General features: G+C 43.3%; 5 protein-coding genes across 10 annotated transcripts; 2 read left to right on the forward strand and 3 right to left on the reverse strand.

Annotated features, from left to right (window-relative positions):
• Positions 1-242: 242 nt before the first annotated feature.
• Positions 243-2,597, reverse strand: LOC6605953 (1-acyl-sn-glycerol-3-phosphate acyltransferase delta). The gene is made up of 5 exons (XM_002030729.2): positions 2,484-2,597; positions 1,784-1,955; positions 1,010-1,545; positions 575-932; positions 243-512 (listed from the first exon to the last, which is right to left on the reverse strand). Exons 2-5 carry the CDS (start codon positions 1,947-1,949, stop codon positions 436-438), a joined length of 1,137 nt encoding a protein of 378 aa, XP_002030765.1. The 5' UTR covers positions 1,950-1,955; positions 2,484-2,597; the 3' UTR covers positions 243-435.
• Positions 2,598-3,123: 526 nt separating this feature from the next.
• On the reverse strand, positions 3,124-7,079 carry LOC6605954 (1-acyl-sn-glycerol-3-phosphate acyltransferase gamma). 2 transcript variants are annotated; one of them, XM_002030730.2, is made up of 5 exons: positions 6,999-7,079; positions 5,242-5,428; positions 4,646-5,181; positions 3,745-4,102; positions 3,124-3,529 (listed from the first exon to the last, which is right to left on the reverse strand). In XM_002030730.2, exons 2-5 carry the CDS (start codon positions 5,420-5,422, stop codon positions 3,444-3,446), a joined length of 1,161 nt encoding a protein of 386 aa, XP_002030766.1. In that variant the 5' UTR covers positions 5,423-5,428; positions 6,999-7,079; the 3' UTR covers positions 3,124-3,443. The 2 variants fall into 2 exon arrangements, with proteins under 2 accessions (XP_002030766.1, XP_032574932.1); XM_032719041.1 differs by lacking the exon at positions 6,999-7,079 and adding an exon at positions 5,587-5,699.
• Positions 7,080-7,511: 432 nt separating this feature from the next.
• Positions 7,512-11,441, forward strand: LOC6605955 (serine/arginine repetitive matrix protein 1). 3 transcript variants are annotated; one of them, XM_032719033.1, is made up of 7 exons: positions 7,513-7,752; positions 7,808-8,138; positions 8,204-10,327; positions 10,383-10,586; positions 10,659-10,857; positions 10,915-11,163; positions 11,280-11,441. In XM_032719033.1, exons 2-7 carry the CDS (start codon positions 7,819-7,821, stop codon positions 11,319-11,321), a joined length of 3,138 nt encoding a protein of 1,045 aa, XP_032574924.1. In that variant the 5' UTR covers positions 7,513-7,752; positions 7,808-7,818; the 3' UTR covers positions 11,322-11,441. The 3 variants fall into 3 exon arrangements, with proteins under 3 accessions (XP_032574925.1, XP_032574924.1, XP_002030767.1); XM_002030731.2 differs by having other exon boundaries at positions 7,814-8,138; XM_032719034.1 differs by lacking the exon at positions 10,915-11,163 and having other exon boundaries at positions 7,512-7,752.
• Positions 11,442-11,784: 343 nt separating this feature from the next.
• LOC6605958 lies at positions 11,785-20,942 on the reverse strand. 3 transcript variants are annotated; one of them, XM_032719035.1, is made up of 8 exons: positions 20,468-20,942; positions 20,352-20,410; positions 20,031-20,154; positions 19,781-19,961; positions 19,524-19,716; positions 17,881-18,966; positions 12,453-12,593; positions 11,785-12,334 (listed from the first exon to the last, which is right to left on the reverse strand). In XM_032719035.1, the coding sequence occupies exons 1-8, from the start codon at positions 20,940-20,942 to the stop codon at positions 12,104-12,106; spliced, it is 2,490 nt and encodes an 829-aa protein (XP_032574926.1). In that variant the 3' UTR covers positions 11,785-12,103. The 3 variants fall into 3 exon arrangements, with proteins under 3 accessions (XP_032574926.1, XP_032574927.1, XP_032574928.1); XM_032719036.1 differs by lacking the exons at positions 19,524-19,716; positions 19,781-19,961; positions 20,031-20,154; positions 20,352-20,410; positions 20,468-20,942 and adding an exon at positions 19,020-19,130 and having other exon boundaries at positions 11,949-12,334; XM_032719037.1 differs by lacking the exons at positions 19,524-19,716; positions 19,781-19,961; positions 20,031-20,154; positions 20,352-20,410; positions 20,468-20,942 and adding an exon at positions 19,080-19,119 and having other exon boundaries at positions 11,949-12,334.
• On the forward strand, positions 15,554-17,812 carry LOC6605957. Its single transcript, XM_002030733.2, has one exon. The coding sequence runs from the start codon at positions 15,909-15,911 to the stop codon at positions 16,965-16,967; it is 1,059 nt and encodes a 352-aa protein (XP_002030769.1). The 5' UTR covers positions 15,554-15,908; the 3' UTR covers positions 16,968-17,812.
• Positions 20,943-23,310: the final 2,368 nt, after the last annotated feature.

Here is a 23,310-nt window from a genome sequence, read left to right on the forward strand (position 1 = left end):
AGTTGCCACACTGCTTGCGCGAAGGGTCGCACTAGGCGCACTCAGCTGATTGCGATAAGCAATCGATTTTGATTAGCTATCTATATTTGAAATTCGATAACCTAATTTTATAGCATTTATTGTATATTGGGTTTAAAATTATAACACATGTTTAATTAGAAAACAAGAATAGCTCGTGTATGTTCTAGAAACTGAGAAATCTTTCCGATTAAAAGTACAAACACATATTCAATATTTACATCTTTTAGTTCTTGTAAGTAAATTTCGCATAAAATGCTATTTTATTCAGTTAACTACAATTGTTTATCGTACATATTCAATGTACATAAAATTTCTATGGTCTGTGCAGTCGAGTTGTTAGTTATAGGGCGTATATTCTGTCGAAGAGTTTATAATATAAGTTTATATTATAAGTTCATACTCAGGTATGAAAATCTATTTCTTGGCTGCTCCATACGCAGAGGCTTTGCTGATCTTCGAAGCATTCACAGCGTATTCCATGAGGCTATAGACTGAAAGTACAAGTTGTAAAAGTTAAAAATATATCCTCGTACATTACAATTTCTCAACTTACAGCCTCCCAAAATGGACAGAACCGTGATGAAGCCAAACCAGTTGCCGGCAACCAGCGAGGTGACCAAGTAGTGCAGGATGCACCAGACGGCAAAGGTGGCCCAGCCCAAGAAGTTGAGCAACGTGCTCAGGCGCGGCTTGTAGATTTTCTCTGGCACCTCCTTGACTCCGGAATTCTTGAAGAAACTGCCGGTCTCGTGGAAGCTGTCGATGATCTTGTCCTTTTCCGCAAAGAAGTCCTGCATCCAGGCGGCGGCCTCCTTCTCGCCATCGGGAACCACGTCCAGTGGCACTCGGCGAATGTACATGTACGGTTCCACGGGCTCTCCGTTCAACTGGGACAGCATGGTGGGCTTAGGCTGTAAATCAATTCAAGTTGCAAAATGTAATTTATATTTAAAATATATGTAATACATATAAGATCTTAAGTTCTCACCTCGGCATTCTTCTTGAAGGCCAGATTGATGTCGTAGATGGCAGGACAGATGCCCCTCATGGTGGGCAGACTGGTCGTGAATCCCTTAGTGCGTGGAATGAGGTGGTGCTTGAGGACGGGAAGACCTCGCTCCTCGGCGAACTTGACGGAGAGCTCATGCTTGGCGGGTGTGAAACGGGTGCCCTCCGCGTTGAGCAGTATCCACACGGGATCCGGATAGGAGAAGACCTCCTTCAGCTGCGTCTTAATCACCACCTTGTCCTTCTCGAAGTTGCGGTCAAGGAAGATGAATTCAGCCATCCACCAGACCCATCCCACAACCGGAACATAGCGCAGCATCTTCTTGGCATACGCCTTGGTGCCTCCCAGATTGCCCAGCTTGTCGGTGATCATCCAGGTGGTCAGCCAGTCGATCTCGTACGTGTGGTTCATCAGGAGCAGTCCGTGCTCCTTGCCAAAGAACTTCGGCTCGTCCTGGGGATCGATGTACACCCTCAGCTTGCTGCCCGCATACCATTCCGCCACGCAGACAAGGACTGAAATGTGGGGATAGTTTTAAAATTATCATTAAGTACCACTTTTACGTTATTTCATTTAATTATCAAATGTAAAAACTAAGTGCTTTATACAAAATAAGACCTTGCGTATACCTAATCTAATCAGGAAAACAGGAAGTGTGCTGAAAACTACACTATACTTAATGTGAATGAAATGTGAAACATTGATACTCATAATAATATGATGATAATCTATATTTATATGATGGTTACTTACTGCAATAGAAGGAGTAGTGCAGATAGTAGGCCAGACTGCGGGATAACTTCTTATCGAAGGGCCGCACGAGGAGAATCAGCAGGAGCTGGCCAATGTTGACGAAGAATCCGCACGTGAAGAAGGTCACGGCGATCAGCAGTCGCCCCAAACCCCGTAGATGCGACATCCTAGGCTAAAAATAGACGCAACTCAATTAATTCAGTCCGTTGGAGAAACGTTTACGTAATCGAAAGTCGAAAGTCATGTCTGCAATGCAGTTCATAAATATGTCCAGCGCGCGATATCGACATTTGATTATATGGCCAGCACTCAAACTTTGCTCCCAATGTGTCATGAAAATTGAAATGCTTAAATTATAGTGCCGTAAACGCACACACACCCACTCGCAACACACTGTATCGGTACAGTAGACACTCGTATAGCATGCACCTTGGAAGTTAAATTCTTATCGTTGTATTGGGAATTTCTAACGGTACAACGAATTTCATAATCAATTAAGATATTTTTTATTACATAGTTCGACGAGGAAAATCGAACTAAGTTCTACAATCATCACGATGAATACCACATTTTGTTTTATCAAATTTGATATTAGCAATGATAAAGGCAATGCCATAAGTACAAATAGTTTTCGAACTCAACACGTTTCAGTTTCACTTTGCGACAGTCCACTGTTTCATTTACACACACACTCACTCACCTATCTTAACGGAATCTTAGCAATTAGAGACCAGGAAGTTGCAACTTGTTCTACCAACCAGTAGAATTCGACTGAATGAAATGACTCTTCTAGGCGACCCGGGCCCCTAGTGATATGGATCTCGTCGATAGTACAACCCAGAAACCCACAACTAACACTTTTAATCCCTGTTATCAGTCAATTGGAATGGGAGACACTGCTTATCGGCGAATAAAGGCGATTTTATGCTTGACGTGTGTTTGTATTGATCGTATAGCCAAGGGCAAGCAGTCGAACTAACGGAACGTGCGCTGCTTCCGCACAACTGATAAAGAACCGAACGTGTGGGGAGAATGCTAATAAACACAAATATTTCGACACGACGTGGACAATTGCTTTGCTTATTGCTCGTTTATTGCAACCGTTCATTCCTGTTTAATAAGTAACTTTGGAATCTAAAAAACAATGTATTCCAAATTTTACATATTTTTCTACACACGTATATTCTTTTTATTCAAATATTCAGTTAAGAAATACTGTTGGTATTTTGTGTTAAGGTCACTCTTTAGGTGCACTGCTTGCCTGTTCGCACTTATCAGCCGCCCTTATCAGCGCACTGCTTGCCTTACGCCTTATCAAAAACAAAAAAACAACAACAAACTCACGCTCTCACGTTCTGTTTAATTTAATTATTGCAATGCTCGCCAAAATACAATTGATCAAACAATTAAATTTCCACTTAGGTGTACAACTACCAACTACGTACGCAAATTGATGGCTCCAGTGTGCGGGAGTTACCTCGTAACCATAAACTTAGACAAGAAAAACATGCACTTCTGTTCAAAAACACTTTAAATCGTCCGGACAGGAATCGCGAATTGATCCATTTAGCGGAGAGATTTGTGAGAGGACTGCCTTTTACAAAGTCACTTGTAAATAATTGAGTTCGACGACAATCAAAACTAAATGCGAATTCGAAAGTTACTTTGCGACCGGCTTGGAGGATCCATAATTAGATGCCTTGCTGATCTGCGTCTTGTTGATGGCCTGACCCATGAGCCAGTAAACTGGAATAGGAAAAAATGAATATCAATATGATTTACAGAAGTTAAGCTTTTGGAGAGAGTAGAACACATTAGAACGCGTCTTATATGCTTGCTATAACCATGAAGACATAATTATATATGAACTTTAGCATTTAACACTCCAAAAAGTTCTTAAAACTTAAAGATTGATTGCTAATGCCGTCTAATGTGCCATCCTTCCTAAAGATTGAACTTACAAAGTCCCAGGACGGAAAGGGCGGTGATGAAGGCCGTCCAGTTGGCCGCCAGCAGTGAAGTGATCACGTAGTAGAAAATGCAGGACAGAGAGAATACCGCCCAGCAGATAAAGTTCACGAGTGAGCACAGCCGGCGTTTATTCACATATGCCGGCACCTCCTTTATGCCGGACGTCGTGAAGAAGCTGCCCGTCTCCAGGAAGCTATCGATGATCTTGTCCTTCTCCACGAACAGGTTCTGCAGCCAAGCGGCCGCCTCCTTCTCGTCCTCGGGAACCTGTTCCAGTGGAATACGCCGCATCAGCAGGTGCGGTTCCACGCTCTTTCCATGAAGCAGACTCAGCATTGTGGCGGGGGTCTGAAAGTTCAATTGCAAATTAATTAACTCCGGTCTATAGCCTTTTAGTAGCTAATATCTTTATAAGCTCCTTTTATAACTCGCTTCTGCGAGTTTAATTTCGAACCATAATAAATTGCAATTTGCTAAGTTCTATGCACTTATCATTAGAACGACAAGTTACTCCAATTAAAAATGAAAGTTGCTATGTGGCCAAAGTGCTAATAATACTGTTGACACATATAAAGTTATAATTATGACCACTTTGTTAACCTTGAAATGTTATTCCAATTTATCTCGAAGAGCATCGATCTTAAGAAATCATGACTATTCAAAGTTTAAGTGAGTTAATGCGACACTTCTTCTATGAGCAAGATAATCGGATTAGAAGAAAAGAAATTAGATTAGACGGGTATTATCGAACTGGCTGATCAAAAATATACATATATGAGAAGCTTTGCCATGCAGAATTCTGCATTAAATGTATGACACAATAAAATACAGTATTATGTAACTAAAAGTGCTTCCAAAAGGATGTAGCTAGAAGTTTGTCGTTATAATTACCTTATCTGTGGGCCTGTACGCTAGATTAATGTCGTAGATGACCGGACAGAGACCCCGGATGGGTGCCAAACTGGCGGTGAATCCCTTGGTGCGCGGTATCAAGTGGTGCTTCAGCACCGTCATGCCCCTTTCCTGGGCGAATTTTACGGATGCCTCGTGCTTGGCGGGAGTGAAGCGTGTGCCCTCGGCATTGAGCAAAAGCCAGGTGGGATCGGGGTAGGAGAAGACCACCTTGAGCTGCTCGGTGATAATGGTCTTGTCCTTGTCGAAGTTGCGGTTGAGGAAGACGAACTCGGCCAGCCACCAGCCCCAGCCGATGATGGGCACGTAGCGGATTGCCTTCTTCGCATAGGCCTTGCAGTTGCCCAGCACGCCCAACTTTTCGCAGATCATCCAGCCGTTGAGCCAATCGATCTCGTATTTGTGGTTCATGATCAGAAGGACGTGCTCCTTGCCGGCATGCTTCTCGAAGTCCTCCTTGTCCATGTAGACAGTCATCTTGCTGCCGGCATACCAATCGGACACGAAGATAAGTTCTAAGGGATTGGAGGTATTATGCTTCTACTTCTAATCGGAACTGGTTAGGATATACTCACGGGAGTAGAGCGAATAGCAGGCATAGTACATCAACTTGCGGAAGAGTCGCTTGTCTATGGGCTTGATAAAGACGTGCATCAGCAGCTGGATAAAGTTGATGCACAGCCCGCTGGTGAAGAAGGTGAGCGCGATGCACAGGTGTATCAGTCTCAATTGTTTCAGCTTCTCCAGGGAACCCATTTTGATCTGCAAATAGCGATGTTTAACCAATAAAACGGCTGTCTTTACGTAATCACTATTTTAATTGTAGGTTGTTCCCCCGGTAGTGCTCGTAAACCCGCACTTTATGGTCCCGACGCTGGAACACCTAGTTTATAACCACTACACAAGGTTCCCGCACTCACACGAGCTGCGTTTTCTTCAATCAAAAGCACGCGGCCAAGTTAAAAGAAAGCGTGAAATCCGGGAAGGCAACCACCTGCACCACCAGCTGGCAATGGACTGGGGCAACCGCCGCACGGCAGAGACGCCAGATATCGGCGGGAGCTATGGGCTATAGGCTATAGCTTTTGCTAAGGCCGCTACCTGAGGAGGAATCTAATCAGCCTTGGCCAATCGATGACTTCTCCGTTGGAAATAGCTACAGCCGCTGTGGACAAAGTCCGGCTGTCCGACGGATAGTCATTATGGGGCAGATACTCGTACTTCACAGTGGAAGCTCGCGAAAGTCAATAATCTTTAGAATGAGTGGGTTTATGGGGACCAAAGTGTGCAAACAGTTTAGCAAAAAATTGATTACATTTAGGTGTCATTTTTAGTGCATGGACGTGTTTCAAAAACTACTAAAGTTTAACGAACGTTTTAATGATGAGTATAACTTTAAAACTTTGAACCAATTAAAACTTTTCGTTAAGGTGTTTACCCTTTCATATTTAGTGAAAGTGAAATATATTATATACTAAGCTTTTTATTTAGTCATGAATTCAAAAGTTTAAGCGTGTTTAGAATAAAGATTGTATAAAGATGTATTTCTACAAAGTTATAAACAATGGTTGTAAAACGACCAATGATAAAGGTCAATCTTTTGTTTTGACACGCAATATAAAACTGGGACTGCATATGTGTATTTACATTCACAATGGAACACACTAAGTTTTTCTAACAGAAATTAATGCATCCAGTTGACAAGCACTGCTTTTTTTAAATTTCTTAAAGATGATAATGGGATTCAAATCCAATGAACAGAGGAGTACGTTTCATGCCATTCCTTATGTACTGAATCAACCGAAAATTCGCCGCGCCAAATTGATTGGATTTTTGTTGCACACAATTGGTGACCCCGACGTTGATTGCTGAACCCAGTGCATTGAATTGGTTTACTTTTTCGATCGTCCACTTTACATAAAGTACAACAAAAGAGTTCTTGCGCACGGCCATGCGCCTGTGTGCGTGTGAGCATGCATATACGTATGCATGTGCTCAGCTGGCGCACGTGTGCGAGTGTGTGCGGGAGAGGCGTGTGGTGGCGTGATGTGGTTAACATTTATGGTTATCAGTTCGCGATCAGCGAGTCCATCGCCACCCACAAACGATCAATAAACAAAGTCCAATTTGAAGGTCTGTCTATCTGCAGCTGCGCCGTTCTTATCGGTTATTCCCTGTTACGCATATGCATATATATATACAGAACATATAAGTAGTATATGGCACTGTCGGTCGTGCCCTTTGTTTCGAGTGTCACTGGGCGGCAATCGGTTGCTAAACACTGGTCACTACTATATGGTTATCACTCCGCGCCGTCGTGCCCGCCATTTACCTTTTTGGCAATGTTTTTGTGCGAATTGATTTGTTTTCTTTTGTAAGCCAAACGGTATGACCGTTCGAGTGCAATGACGATATGACCGGTGGACAATCGGAAAACGCCACTTTTGCCTTTAGTATTTTTCTATATTTAGTATTCGCCACCAGGGCTGTCAAGCTGCAATGTTGTAAAGGAAATCTTAATAATTTCGCTAAAGATCTGCATCGATTTTATCACTTATTGCTTATTAATGATTGATTTTTAATCTTACTAACTTTTCAATAAACCAAAAAATGTAGCTCAGTTTTAGACAACTTATCCCAATATAGTTATTTGGTTTTTAGATTTGAAATGACCGAATAACCCCGAAACTAGTAATATTTACATTCCTCAATAAACAATTGAAAGTACTAAGATCAAAATTCGATTCCTTGGTTTACTTTGGTTCTTAGTATGAAAAAGGTATTTTATTCAGTTTTTATTAGGCCTTTCCCGAAACGTGATTACCATATTGGTTTGTGTCCCTACTAAATGCCTGTCAGAAATTATTCGCAGAATTAAACGGCGAAATTTTTCTCGCATTTGGAATTTGGATTTTCGCTGAAAGTAAACGCTTAAAAAGTGGAATAAACCCGAATTAGCCTATTTGGGGTCTTGGGCTATTGTTTTAAGTGGTTTTAAGCAACTAAAAAGGTAAGCTCGTCGGCGGATCAGAAAATTCAACCGGCAGACGCTTTTTTGTTGGCCAAAAATTTGCAGACGTGAGCGCGTGAGTTTTTGGGGGGGTTAATGCCAAAAGATGTACATACCTGACCGTCGTCCAGTTGCAGGCGTAATGTCCAACGAGATCTACGACTCCTCCAATTCGCAGCTAAGTAGCGACGAGTATAGCCACGAGGAGGAGGAATACGACGCCCTGATGGACGCGGCGGTGAGCAAGCAGCGACCACAGAAGACGAAATCCAAGGAATCCGAGTCCGAGAAACCCGGAAATGGAGCTCCGGAATCGGAGGCTGACACTGAGAAAAATGAAAAGCCGGATGACGAGGCGGTTCCACCTTCCACACGCTCAGAAACAATCCGGCGGATCCGCCAATTGCAGTTACAACGGGGCAGGCTGCCCAATCTTTACTTCAAGCGTCGCAGTATTCGTTGGTAAGGCTTACTCTCCCAAAGAACCTACCGAAACTCTAATCCTATCTTATCCGATCCCACTTCAGGCTGCGACCCAGTAAAATGGACTACAACAGCTATTTTGACGGCCTGATGGACTTGCTGCCCAAGCGCAGATTGAAGCACCTGGTTCGCTTCCATGCCAGGCAGCGCAGGACCTACGACAGCAGGAGCAACAGTCGTAGTCGCAGCCACAGCCGCAGTCTTAGCCGAAGTTGCAGTCGTAACCGCAGTCGTAGTCGTAGCTATTCGCGCAGCCGCAGCCGCAGCGGCAGTGATTCGCCGGAACTTATTTGCCTTGACGACACGGAGAACGAGGATTCGCCTGAGAAACCAGAGCAAGAGCCGACAAGGGTTACGCCCATCAAGGAAAATATGTCTACGGTTCCGGAACCGCCCCAACTGAACTACGATATGCCAGAAAGGAAGAAGGCAAACCAACTTGGAAACAACGAAAACGGTGCCTCTATCCTCGACGAGTTCCTGGTAAAGAAGGATCCCCAGGAACCGGGCTTCGACTACGGAAAGCTCTCAGCGTCTCGGGAATTGGAACAGGCTCTAAAGGACCAGTCGCAAGATACGCCAAATGAGGCAGAGTCGCTTGTGGTTGATGCCACTCTTAAAAGACGCCGTTCGGTAACACCGCCCGAAAGCGACGAGAAGCGCGACAATGATGTAGGCAAGGATGATGATGTATTTGGGTTTCCAACGGTGCAGCAAAAGAAGCCAATAGAGGCAGCTCCACCATTAAATCTCCGAATGCCCAACATTCCATCGACTAATCCTCTTCAGCGTCAGCAGGCTTTTAAGCTGAGCACACCGTATACCCTGGCTCCGCCTTCTGCCGCCAATCAAGCTGACTCTTACAGTTTAAATACTCCATCGCCAACGGCCACCCAAATGCAGATTTCCTATCCCAACGACAACCTGAAAGGTAATGCGACATTCTCGATTCAACAGGCAGCTTTAGCCCAAGTCGCTGCATCCTATGCTGCTGCACCACAAGTTGCTGCCCTCGCGCAGAGAGCTCCGTCTCAGGTTGCTCCACTACAACAAGCCCCCGTGCAACAGATGCACTTTCCAAGATCAGTTCCACCACAGCAGCTTCCTCCACCACAACAGCGAGCTCCACCACAGCAACGGGCTACAGCTCCATTCGCTCCACCACATAGATCAGCTCCACAGCAGCGAGCTACACCACAGCAGCTGGCTACACCACAGCAGCTAACTCCACCACAGCAGCTAGCTCCGCCACAGCAGCTAGCTCCTCCTCAGCAACGAGCTCCTCCACAACAGCTAGCTCCTCCACAACAGCGAGCTCCACCACAGCAGCTAGCTCCACCACAACAGCGAGCTCCACCACAGCAGCGAGCTCCGCCACAGCAACTAGCTCCACCACAGCAACTAGCTCCACCACAGCAGCTATCTCCACCACAGCACCTAGCTCCATCACAGCAGCTAGCTCCTCCACCGCAGCAGACAGATTCATTAAGACCAGCTTTGGTGCAGACTTCGACCCCTCAAAGGTATTCTAATCCACATCAGTTTGCCCAACAACAGCAGGTCCATCAAACGCCAGCTCAACAGCATCCTGCTCCAGTGGCTGCTCCCAACTTTGCGGTGCCCCAGCAGCCGCAACCCCGTCGATCGGAAACAGTGAGCACCCAGACGCAGGGTTCGGGGTCACCAGCGGCTTCTTCTTCGACAACCCGCCAAAAGTCATTTGTTGATCTCAACAACAGTGATGCAAACTTCCATTATCGCGTCAAAGAACTTTTCGATGAAATTAACGCGACAATGATTGATAAAATTGGCTCGCTGCCCGATGAAGAAGATTCATTGAAGAAAGAGCGCGAACGCATCGTTGCGGATCTTGCAGTCCTAGATAAGCTGATGGCCCAGAAAGAGGATGAATATAACCGACTGCTGTACTTGAGTCACATTAAGAAGGAGCTACTTGATCGAATAGAGCGAAAGGAGCGCACGATGCTTGTTAAAGACCTACTGCCCATCCTTGTCAACAAGTGCTGCACCAAGGATATCAGTGAGGTGCAGACGATGCTAGAAGAGGAAATCGATTCTCCAATGACCCCCAAGCATAGTCTGTCGGCAATTGAAAAATTACTGAATTACGCCGAGTTAAACCAGAACATCATACACACTCTGCGCGGGTAAGCTTTAAATGTTTAATTCTAAGAATCCTAAGTTAAAATTGATCGTTTTCAGTTCCTTGGGTTTTAATAAACGCACACCGGCTATGTCTCCAAATGACCAAATGCCTTTTCGTAGAGATTCCTCGTACGTAAATAATCTATCACCGCGAGATCAGCGAGACGAATATCGGGATGCGGGAAATGACCATCTGCTAGAGCGCAATCCAGACAGAGATCCGCCAGCCAAGCGACCAAAGCTAATCCACTCGCAAGACAGGTGAGAAAATACAAATTAAACATAGATACACATATACTAGAACATATTATTTTAACGTCATATAATTTTTAGAAACCAGGACATGGCAAGCTCCTCGACACATTCGTCTATCAGTCTTTCGGAGTCGCTCCGCAAGATTAGGTCTTGGAGAAATTTTTCGCATATTAGCATCGTCTCAATGGGGGACAATAATTCGGATAATGAATTACAGATGGATCCGCTGTTCAACAGCAGTCCGATGGCCTCCCATCGCCAACTGGCCAATAGACAGGTATGCACTTAATCACAATACTTTAGACATTCCCCGAAAATAAGTGTTTCCATTTAGTCCTACCAAGAACAATATTTCGATAATATCAACGACCAAGAGAATGTCAAAAAGAGTCACAAGTCCCACAAGCACAAGTCTCACAAGCACAAGTCCCACAAGCATAAGAGCATCAATAAGTCCCAGGATGAATCTTCTGACACCATCAACGGTAACACAGGTAGGCAATGCTACGAGTGCAAGCTCTATGGAGCCACCGTCGTGTGCTCCCACTGCCAGAATGAATGGTACTGCAGTCGTCTTTGCCAGGTAAGCAATTTATGATTTATTATGCATTTTATGCATTTTTTTAATTTTTATACACTGCGACGCATTGCAGGAAAAGTACTCATGTTTACCTATCTTTTACAATACATTCGTTACAGCTGAAAGATTGGGACACACATCGCAGCACTTGCGGCATTTAAAGAGACTTCCCGTAAGACATCATCATTACTAAACCATAACTATATAGACGTATCGCATATGCACTACTATATTTACTCAACCGTGTAACTCACTGAAGGATACAGGACACTGGCGGACCATTTTCAATTGCGTTTCATTGAATTAAGTGAATCACAATTTAAAATGTAATATGCCTAGCTATTATAAGTTGGTAGGGTTTACATATAATAATTATAATTATTTAATAAGTGCGCAACTAAATGTATGAATTTAGAGATTGAATCAAATTTGCTATGAACAACGCGCGAAATTCCTTTTGTTTCAAAATCGGATTGATCAAATGTTCCTCGTTTTCCCACTTTATCATTTTTTGTTTGAAAATTAAATATAATTGACTTCTTGGTTGCTACATAAAAGATATCTATTTAAGAATTAATATATTTATTTTAATTCCATGCTAAAGGCAAAATAAACAAGTTCATATTTATTTTTCAAACAGTTTTTATTAAATTGTTGGTAACACTATTGAACCAAAAAGTATTAGTTCAACAAAATAAAGAAAATGATAATACGTTTTAATAAAATTTTAGAAAGAGTTTTGAAATTGGTGCTTATAAAATATAAAATTTTACCGTTTGCAGCACTGGTTGACTTGGTCTATCGATAAATGCCCTAAATTGGCGCCAAGTTTATTGTTCAAATTTCAAACAGAATTATCTGTGGAATTTTATCAAAGTTTGATGACAAATCACTCGTATCATGGAATTTTTCTAGACCTTTTAGGGCTTTGCCGTCACCTCATTTATTTACTGCGCCCGCGCAACTGGCACATCAGCTTGATGTCATTGATATGCAGCCGGAGTGGCTGCCTCCTGGACCACGGACCACGTCGCAGTTTACGGATGCGCAGCTGCCGGCTGCAGTAGAGCCGGAATTTCAGATTCGGATTCCAGACGGCGCCGGCCGAGGCGGAGGGCGTGACGCATTTGTAGGCATATTGCCACCATAATCGAATGCTCTGCTTGGTGCTGTGCTGGAATCGAAAGGGTATTGGATTCAGTAAGTGTGGGTGTGTGTGTGTGTGTGCTGGGATGTAGTAAATATTATGGGACACCCTAAAAGAAGGTGTCCAACGGGGGAAACACACTCACCATGTAGACGGGCAAGACGTAGAAGCGCTTGCACTCGCGCCTCACAAAGTTGAAGGCGATGGGGCGGCGGTACGTCGATGACACCTTGGTCAGGTGCGAACGGATCGCACTGGCGCTGGTGGAGCGCTGCAGACGCTGGAGCTGCAAAATGGGAATGGGAATATAGAAACAGAAATAGGCCCGCGCACGTAATTAGTTTTTCCAAACAATTGAGCACATTTCGAGAACACAATTAATATGCGCAAAATGTTTGCGAAGAGTTCGCGCCAAATTTGGTTTGCAAATGATTCGAATCGCGCTGCGTTTCAGCTGAATTATGGCCCATAACTGTGTGTACTCGGTACTATATTATTATATTATTGTACTTAAACTAGACACCTGGCTCTTGAAAACAATGCTAACTATGCCAGTAGAATTCGGATGGGATATTTCTATTTTATTCGTATTTAAGCGGTGGTCGAGAATAAAAGATAGTTGATATGCGTTTTAATGTTTTTTAAGCAGCCAAACATTAAGCTGTTCTTAAGATGAAGTAAGGGCACAGATTCCACTGTCTAAATTTGTATAGAAACTAAAAAAAATAAAGCAATAAAGATAAAATGAGAACATCAACATATATAACATACAACATATAATAAAAAGTAAAAAGTATTTTTTTTTTTAGGAGATATTGGTATTTAGCCATATCTGGGAAGACAGAAAGTTTGCTAAAATCCTTATCATTTAAATTTTATAAACAGTTGTGAATGAAATGGTAATATACCTACATTATCTAGATGATTAATCACCTGCCGAGCCAGAAATCGTTATCTTAAGTTCGGAAAGCTCCACAATAGTTATGGTATTTATGGTTGGGGGAGTGTGGATCGCTTGGGTGGGGCTTTGTTGGGTTCGTTGTGTGTGGCTGTGGAGCGGTAGGTGGTGTGTAGGGGGGTGTCCCTGAACCTGCTTATCAAAGCGGCAAGCAAGTTGCAAGGCGGCTTGGATTGTTTTCGCAGTGAGCCGAAGTGACAGAGTCATCCAACTCGAAGTTGATAGCAATTAAGTGCGCTTATCAGTTTAGAGACGCGATTTAAATTAGCACCCCAATGGAAACACCCCCCTCCCCTTAATCGCGGAGCACCCCCCTCCCAACTTCAATCCAGCGCTTTCTTGGTGCTTTGTCCTCGGCGATGACTACACGCCGACAAGTTTTTGCTATTATTAAACAGTTTTAAAAGCCGCTAACGCTCAGAAATTGTTGCTAATTAGCCGAACCGCGCACGCCGGCGCAGCAGACCTTAAAAGCGACCCCTCTATGGGAACAGAGGAGGGTTAGGAGTGGGCTGCCACTAATAAAGGTGTGCGCTGGTATGAGCAGCGGTACACCGCGAGAAATGATCCACTACATTGCACTTCTATTCATCATTCTGTAATCATTTAACGTTAATGTCAATAGCAGAAAGTTTACTTTAATAATGAATAATATTGTTTAAATTTTAAGTAAAATTAAAAAAAAAAAATTAAAAAACTGTAAAAGGTTAAGTTTTTGACATTAAATTACTAAAGTACTAAAGTCAAGAAATCCAAAAGCACTATGTTTTCAAAAATAAAATTTAGAATCTCATAACAATTATCATTCTTTAATTTACAAATGGTAAAACTTGAAGTGCTGTTTTTATGGTTAAAATTAAATATGAAGAGCGGATAGCTCAATTCTGTCACACTTTATCCTAACTTCAAATGAAACCTATCGCATATTAATTACACTCATTTTCTGTCAGTGCAAGTGTTAAGATTGGAGGCAATCGAGCTGAATTAGATGCTGCTGGGGTCGATTGAGTGCAGATCAGGCGATGAGCAATCGAGTGCAGGGTGCAGCGAGCAGTGAGCAATTAGATTCTTCGAAAAAATCTAAAAATTATGAAAGGACCTTGGAATGCAATTTTGCTGTGTGCCACAATTTGCATGTGAATAATGGCAAAAATCGCAGCTCTCGCTGTCAATCGGTGCGTATGCGTAATATTTATGTGCGCCGCACAGTCCGTCAGTTGGAAATTATGTTGTCCTAGCGTAGACTTTCCCTATTTATTTATGTATTTATTTTTTTTAGCCATTTGAACCCCGACAATTAACACGACGAGCAGCGACGAGGCAAACAACAAGCGAATCTAACGCTTCGTTTAAGCGATTTGTGTGCGTGCTCTTTAATGAAATTCGCTGCTGTGTTTGATGTTGTATGAGGGGTACGAGTAACGAGTATGTGCGTGCTACGGCCTTTTTGTGGCCCGTGTCCGTTGGGCCGGCACTATCGCCATCTCTATCTGCCCGGCTATATGTACATATATCTGTCGCGATCGGTCGCAGGGTGTCGCCGTGCTGGGGTTTTGTGGCTATGACTCAGCGTCGCAACAACAGTAAGCAAATAGCGTTGAAGGAAGTTGGTGTCACGTCTATGAGATACCCATTAAATCTAGGAAATTGTCACTTTTAAACTTTTGAGCTAAATACAGGCCAAACTATATACACTCTTTGCTTATAGGCATATCATATAGCAAATTTGTTGACAGTTTTTCTATTCTTCTCATATATGGAGCTATAAATAGTTTTATAAAGAGCTAATAAATAGTTTTAATTCGTTTTAAATGTAAGATTAAAAGGAAATTAACTGAAAAGAAAAATGGAGTTTTGAACTACCATTATCAGGACTATCGGCATTATAAACCCAAATGTATGCTACAAAAAATATCGTTCCCTTTTGAAGGCAAGAAGGAAACTATAAGAACTCCCATACTTCTTAGAAGAAAGTAATATTTAGGAGATATATTATATAGAGTAAAGTAGGGAGTAGGGAAACATTTGCATATGTTTTAAGACCTGAAATGCAGCACTCTATTCAATTGAAGTTCAAGGTACATTTGCCCTACTTATTTTCCCAGAATCCCTGAATATCAGGCCACCAAATCACTGTGACTCCCCATTGTGCGTACCATACCACCTGGATGGTCTGGCACACCCGTTGCACTCCTCACACACCGGGTACCACAACTCCCACCACAATGAATGGCGGGCGCTGTGTTCCGTTCTGTTTTATTCTGCCAGTTGATTTCGGTTCGGGTTCGGATCCGCTCATTCAGTTCAGTAGTGCTCAGCTCGGTTGGAGCGACCACGGTTCGTGTCGATTGCGAATCCGCAGGCCAGCGTGTTCCGTTGCCATTGTCGGTTTGGATCGCGGAGAGGGTCTTGCAAGTAAAATTCATGTTAATGAATGTTAATTTATACATTTGTAAGAATCTAAAATCTGTTTTTCCATACACAACAATTATTGACGCGGCACTCGCTTGGCGGCGATTTCGAATTTTGAAGCAGTCGCGCCCGAAACGTCGCCGCGAACGCAACGATCGGTTAACGGTAAAGCTATAGAAGGGCTCCCACTTTGATACCAGTAGTAGTAGTCCTAGGGGAGATTAGTCCAGAATGGATCCCGAGTTCGTGAACAAATACAATCAGGTCCTTAGCCGTCTGAAGCTGGTGGAGAACTTCGATGGCAGTGATCCTGGCAAGCTGCCGCAGTTCCTGCACAAAATCGAGGCCCTCATGCCGGCCATAAATAGTTTCGACGACTATTACAAGTCTCAGTTGATAGGACATATCAAAAATAAGTGCACAGATCGCGCCAGGGAGGCGGTCTTCACGCGACAAATGAGCGCACCCGTGGGCAATGGCAATTGCGCCGTGAATGGCCACCTCCTGAAGGCCGAGTCCTGGCTAAAACTCAAGGATCAACTGCTGTACAACTATGCGGAGCGGGAGTCCAGCTACTCGCTGATACACAAGATACGCAGCGCTGTCCTGGACTCGAACATAGAGCTGTACTACCAGAAGATGGCCAAGCTCAAGCACAGACTGATCAATAGAAAGCTCACGCACAATGACACCCTGTATAGTCTCGAGGACATAGAGCGCATCACGCTGCAGGTGTTCCGGGATCATCTGCCCGAGCCGACGCACTCGATGATCCTGCGCCGGAATCCCAAGAGCATGGAGGAGGCCTATCGCTACATAGTGGAGGTGCAGCAGCAGTTCTACACGCAGAGCGGATCTCTGGCCAGTGACCACCAGGCGGCCACCTTCAGCACCAGCCACAAGCAGCAGTCCTACGGCGTGGGAATGGGCGGAGTGGGCGTGAGCACCGTGGGAGTGGGCGTGGGCATGGGCATTGGCATGGGCGCCGTCGGCCTGGGACTCTCCTCCTACGTCCGTCAAATGTCCAACGACAAGGGCCAACAGAATAGCACGAAGAGCTACTACAATCAGTCGGCTCCGCCCGTGGGCGCCGGCAAGAACCATCCGATGTTCAAGAGCATGGGCAACCCCACCTTCAAGTCCAGCTTCAGCTACAATGGCACCAGCAGCAATTCGGGCATGGGATCGAATTACTCGAGTGCCAAGAAGTCGGACATCAAGCAGAGCTACCAGCAGCAGAGGAGCCAGAACTACTCGAAGACCTCATCGGCGAGTGCTTGGAAGAAGTAGTAGTAGTGGACATGGCTAGACGATCTCCCCCTCCAATCGATCGGCGGTCCAGTGAGATGAGCGTATCGAGCATGACCTAATCCCTTGGAGCCTGTGACTAAGCCAGGGCAATGTGATTGCCACCTCATGCTAATTACCCCGATAGCTCACCCTCTAATGGCGATGAGGTGGCCGAAGATTATAGGATGTGAATATAGATTAAATTGTGATGTGAGAGCCATACTGGGTGCAACGAGATGGAGGTGATCAGCCCTGTTCCGCGATAATCGTAACCAATCCCTATCAGTACAACTAAGACGATAATGATGTGAATGTTCAAAGAAAACAAATAATACAAATGTTAATGTTATAACTAACAATGCGGCAATTTAAATACCTCCATGGATTAAGCGTACTAGATTGCACATGCAAATAAAACAAAACCATGTGAATGAATACAGATGAAGATAATACAAATAGAAAGTAAGGGCATTGCGATAATAGAAAGCTATGTACTATCAACTTGAAATTAAAACAACTAAAAGTATAGAATCACCAATTCGAGCTGATAGCAATGATCTTGTCGAAATACAAGATAATTAAGCCGATCGAGATAATTGAATGCATGATGTTCGATCTTCGGTAATGATGACATCGATCGCGTGTCCATCGATGATGATCGATCCGCAGACAGTATCGACATGTTAATTATTAGCTCATAAGACCCGAGTGTACATAGCCCCACCACACCTCAGCACCAGTCACATTACCCCCTATATCTATCCACCGCCAATCGCCTATTTTTAACAACAATCGCCCACCTTCAAATTCTGTTTTTTTTGTTAACAATAAAGTGTAAAGTCTAACAGCCTTAGTGTATCTCTGTGTTGGTCGGTCAGGGGTATCGAATTTGGCATAATTTTTGTTTACTCACAATTTGCTGGGCACTTGAACTGTGGGCGGAGCCCTGCGGATCATAGCCCATGTCCTGGGGCGCTGGCTCCGATTGCTGCTCCGGCAGCTTCACAGTCTTCGGTCTCGAACGCTCCTTGACATCCTTTTCGGGCTTGCCAAAGAGTCCTCTCTGCTCCGCCCGGCGAATCAGGTACTTTTCATTCAAATGAGTTAGGGTTTTGCGACGCACCAAGGCCAGGTAACTGCCCGTAACCTGCTGTTTGATGCAATCATCCTGATTGATGCATATATCCGGCACGGTATCCTGCACGAACTCATCGATATCGGGTGTTACTATCAGATCAATGCTTTCCACACGCGGCAGTGGCGGAGCTGTGGAGCCCGGAGGTCCAGGAGCTGGAGGTTCCGGTTTGTCCTTCTTCCTGGGCGAATCCTTGCTCATTGCAGCTGCCGGAATGTTGGCTGCCTCCGCTTCGGCTATCGCCTCCAGACGCTTCTGCTCCTTGTACGCATTGCGATGCTTTTCCAGCGCCAGCTTATTGATCAGCTCCAGGACATGCTGCACCATATCCTCGTTCTCGGTGCCCACAATCGAGTGCGTTTGATAGAGAACGAATTGCACTTGGGGTCGCGACATCGACATGGTGAGGGTCAGCAGCTGCTCCTCGAGTATCATGGCCACCCGCTGGCGACCCTCGTCGCTGACCTCCGATTCGGTGAGCACCTCCAGCATGCTCAGATCGCCACCACGGGAGCAGATCAAATCGATGGGATCCGAGATTGCACTAAAGGAATTCGGCGGTGTAGCGAAGACACCCACAACCGTTCGAAAGCGATTCGATTCCATGGGAAACGAGGTGAAGGCATCGCCAAACAGCCGGATATTATTGACCCCAATGGATTCCATATATCGCCGGTACTCCTTCAGATTTGCTCCTGCTCCATAAACATAAAAGTTATTCACCCGGTTGATGGAGTAAAACAAGGCTGCCAAGTATGCCGTCGATCGTGGAGAACCGATATGCGTCTGCAGTATATCGCCATCCAGCTCAAAGTAATCCATCAACTTGGACATGATGGCCGGACCGAAGGTGAAGTTCTTGTCCTGAAAAGGGAATCAATACAAGTGTAAGCATTCAAAAAAAAAGTGCATTGAACCTTTGCCATTAAAGCCAAATATGTTTTGTCAGTCGCAAAAGTTTTCGCATATCACATTACCGATAACTAGTTTATATAACGTTGTTTTTTCATGTCGCCCGGCTTACGTGTTTATTGATCATACGCAGTGTTGACTTACTTAAGTTGTAGTCATAAGCTGTCTATGGGCACTTTTTCCGGGAAAAACTTCACCGTAAACACGAATTGCTTTGTAATTTGTATAGACATTTAGACAAAGAAATTTTATAGACATTGAGACTATTAGTTTAATTTCCGGAAGTAAGCTGTTTTAGTTTCTAATCAATATCGATTGTAACGATCGGACATATAAAAAAGTTCCACTGTTATCAATATTAAAATATGAGTTAGAATTAATTTAATCATTTTAAACTTAGAAATAAAATTCTCCATGTCATAAAATATTCTAAGATTTTAGCAGTATAACTACTTTTTCCATTAAAATTCTACAATAATAATCTCATATATATATTTTTTATGTCTCACCTGCATTATAAAGTAATGTTTACTCATCAACACGGATTTGGTGAACTCGCTGCGATCCTTGGGAATGCAGGATATGACCAAAGGACATATGTTGTCCCACTTGCAGTGCTGGACCAACAGTGGCTCCTCGTCGTCCGGTCCATGGACAGTAAAGCCCATTTCTGTAAGGATCTTATCCGCCTCCTCTTTATTTCTAACAAGTAAAATGCATTTTTATAAGTCTATAGTAAACTAGTATAAAGATCATATTTACTAACCGTATCAAAAAAGGATTTATCCAACCGGTAACCACAGGATTGGCAGCTGCGATGGCCACCTTTTCGTTTTGGAGGTGGATAGGAAGCAGTTGTGACAGTCGGAGTGCTCCCACCTGGATTCTCATTCGGGAAATCGAGGCTGCCAGTCGAATGCGATGTTGCCAAAGGAGATCCGCGAGTTCTGTTTAAAATTTGGATTAAGAATGAATGTAGAAGAATGTGTCCTTTCTATCCTGTATTCCAGACCCACCTGTAACTTCGGATTCCTTGTAAAGCCTCGCTTGCAAATCCTTTTCCTCAGAATTTCGACCCTTAAACTGACGATCGTAGAGTTCAAAGAGCATCAGCCAAATTCTTTGCTCGTCGTTTTTTAACTGAGAAAAATTAAGGATAAAATTCTGTACTCTGAATTTTCTCTAAAAATCTTGTAAGTAAGGAGTTATAGGAGTTTTGGATCAGGCAATGTGCTTTCATTTCATTTAAAAAACATGACCAGTTTCTATCTTTATCAAAAATCTATCTTCATCCAAATCTACATCCAATGTTTTTCTGAGATATTAAGATTACCGACCTCTTTGTGCTCCTCAAAGAAGGAGACATCCTCTAGAGCGTTCGACATAACAACCTTATCTAAAATAAAGTATCAGAACAAGTTTATAATAATAAGTGACTTAATTAAGAACCCACATCGAAAGACGTCGTAGATCAAGGAGAAAGCCAAACGCATCTCGTGCTCATTCTTGAAGTCCACCAAAATCGGAGGTTTGCGGAGGAGTTTGGCGGCATTGGCGATGGTGGGCAAGGTCCAGCGTGCTCCGGCCTTCAGTTTGATCTTCACCGCCGTGGAATGACAGTACTTGAGGGTCCTACTGCGTCTGCCACATGGGCTAACTCCTGGCGATACGATCTTGGTAATGCGCAAGGGGTCGAACACTGGTTTCTCCTTCTTATTGATGTCGTGCAGGGTTAGCGCATCATCGGAAGATTCGTTCACATGACGCTGAATCTCCAATAGCATATAGTACATCTTGTCCTGCCACTCCTCATCGCTGGGTAGGTAGATTTGCTTGGTCTTCTTCAGCTTCTTGCTCTGTTCTTTGAAGATGGCCGGATACACCGAGAAGATGTCCGCCAAGCTCAGGAAAAACAGTTGGTTTGACATGTCGGAGTTCAAGAGAAATAGATCCCAAAATATTTTCTAACTATCTATTATCTTTAAAAGTACTAACATTTTTTAACATACATACTTAATGCGTTATTAAATTCGATTTGATGTAATAAAATGTATTCTACTATCTGAGATCTACCTAATTTCCTGAAGGTAGTTTATTAAACCATGCAAAGTCACCAAAATGAGGCCGTTTTTTTCGATGTTCATTACCCGCGGTTTTTTTTGTTTATAATAATTTTAGTTGGTTCCACTAGTAATACATTCACTATCTCACAATCTACAACCTTTTAGCACGTTCAGCTGACAAAAGCAAAATTTCAAAATGTCATTTTATGTGGTTTGTGGTGAGTATAATACTATAACTTTTAAGCACTAGGTCCCAAAATGAATTAAATTTTTTTAAATTAGTTCACCGCCTAACTCATGTATAAATGTTGTTAATTGTAATAAACATTGTAGTTCTCAAAACAACAACTACTTTTCAAATTTTTAAGATTTTAAACAGCACGCAAGGTTTTTCGTTAGGAACTTTTAATTTTATACAGCCTATTGGAAAAGCACTTAATCACTCTAGGAAATATTTCAGCACGATCGGTAAATTGGGGATTGCCTCCACAATTAGCGAGATACCGATACCGTGCTCCAATTAGGCACAGTTATTATATTGAAATTTCAGCACGATCGTATTGTTATTTTCACGGATCTGTAATCACGAATGTGTTCCTGGATAAACGGGACTTTCCCCGGATAAGCGGATTGCTCCGAGTAACGGTGAAAAGAGCAGGAGCGAATCCGAACCGAGCAGTTGCAGTGAACAGCGGCAACTGGATGAACGAAGCTCGGGTGGACTTTCCTTTCGATGGCGTGTCTTTCATCTCCTTTTTTTTTGCCTTTGAGCGGTAAAAGCCCCCCCTCGGTTTTCCACCCACTTTCCGCCCGCCCGTCCACAACCAATTCCAATGACAATGACAACTGCTGATTTTCATTCTCAGTCTCGTTCTCTCATTTCCATTTCGTTCGGTTCGTGCTTAACACCAATTCAATGCTGGGAGCCTCCGAATTCCGATTCCGAATCGACATCCAACCAAGCTGCATGCTCCATGGAATTACTTATCTATCTCCTGCACTCCCCATCTGCCCTCTCCCTTCCACCCACCTGTCGCCGCATGCAATGTGCACGCCAATTCTGTCGCCCTCTCGCTCTAGCAACCGTCTATCTTGTCAGCTGTAAAAAATATTCGCCACAAAGGACAAACGTACCGTTATAGCGTTACCGTTATAGGCTTTCTTTTTTTTTACAGAAGGAGTGTGTTTGTCAGAGCAATAGGTGTTTACAGATGTGATCAAGTTATTAGCAATGAATATTAATGAAAAGCTTTACCATTTTTAATGCATCTTTAATACGAAGAACTTAAGTGTCAATATATCGTTTATTACAACATGTATATACATATTTTCATATATTATTTCTAAGTTTTTAAAATTTCAAGATTACTTCTGGCTTTTTAAGTTTCTTTGTGGAGTTTTTAACTTTGAAAGTTCTTAAAAAGACAAAACTCTTCATCTGATAAGCAAAATGAAAACATCTATACTATTTAGAATCCATTAAGCTGCTATATATTTGACTGCAGCTGTAACTGCGGATGGGCTATACGATAGATGGATCCAAACGATATCACACTTACCTTTTATTTTTTACGGCTCCAGCACGATTGGCGTAATAAATTCCGTTTGCCATATTCGCATGATTTGCTCCGATTGGAATAAATAAATTGTCAGAAATGTCGCTGACAGAAATGGAGGGGCGCAAATGGGTTGGGTGGGTGGTTGGTTGTTTGCTTTTACGATTGTTCCTGGTATTCATCGATGTGTTCGTCTTGATTAGTTGGGGCTTAGAACCCCAAAAGCCCCCTGCCATTTGTTTGATGTTTGATGGCTTCGGAGCGTTCGAATCGAACATCAAATTAAATGTTGATTAGACAACTTCGAAACTGTGGCATAAAATGGGGCAGGTGGTAAGAATTTATTGGCCTAGGTCAAATATCGATTATCGCCCCCACCGCCGTCGTCATCGTAATATTGGGTCAGATTGAATTGAATGTCAATTTGATTGGCATATCTGGGTGCAAATATATAATGCGCGGCTGTAAAAATATTTATATGTACATCATATATCCTTTGTGACCTTGAGTCGGGCAAGAAAGTTCACCGCTGGGTGTTTACTTCTTCGCTTGGCCTAATTGAATTGCCTGGCTTCGATTAACTTCTTAACTGAGATCAATTGTAATTGGGGAAATTGAACGAAATCATCGTACCAATTAAAAGTGCCACAAAAACTGATTCATCTAGCCTGCTGATT

This window comes from Drosophila sechellia, chromosome 3L (genome assembly GCF_004382195.2).
Source record: "Drosophila sechellia strain sech25 chromosome 3L, ASM438219v1, whole genome shotgun sequence".
Lineage (NCBI taxonomy): Eukaryota > Metazoa > Arthropoda > Insecta > Diptera > Drosophilidae > Drosophila > Drosophila sechellia.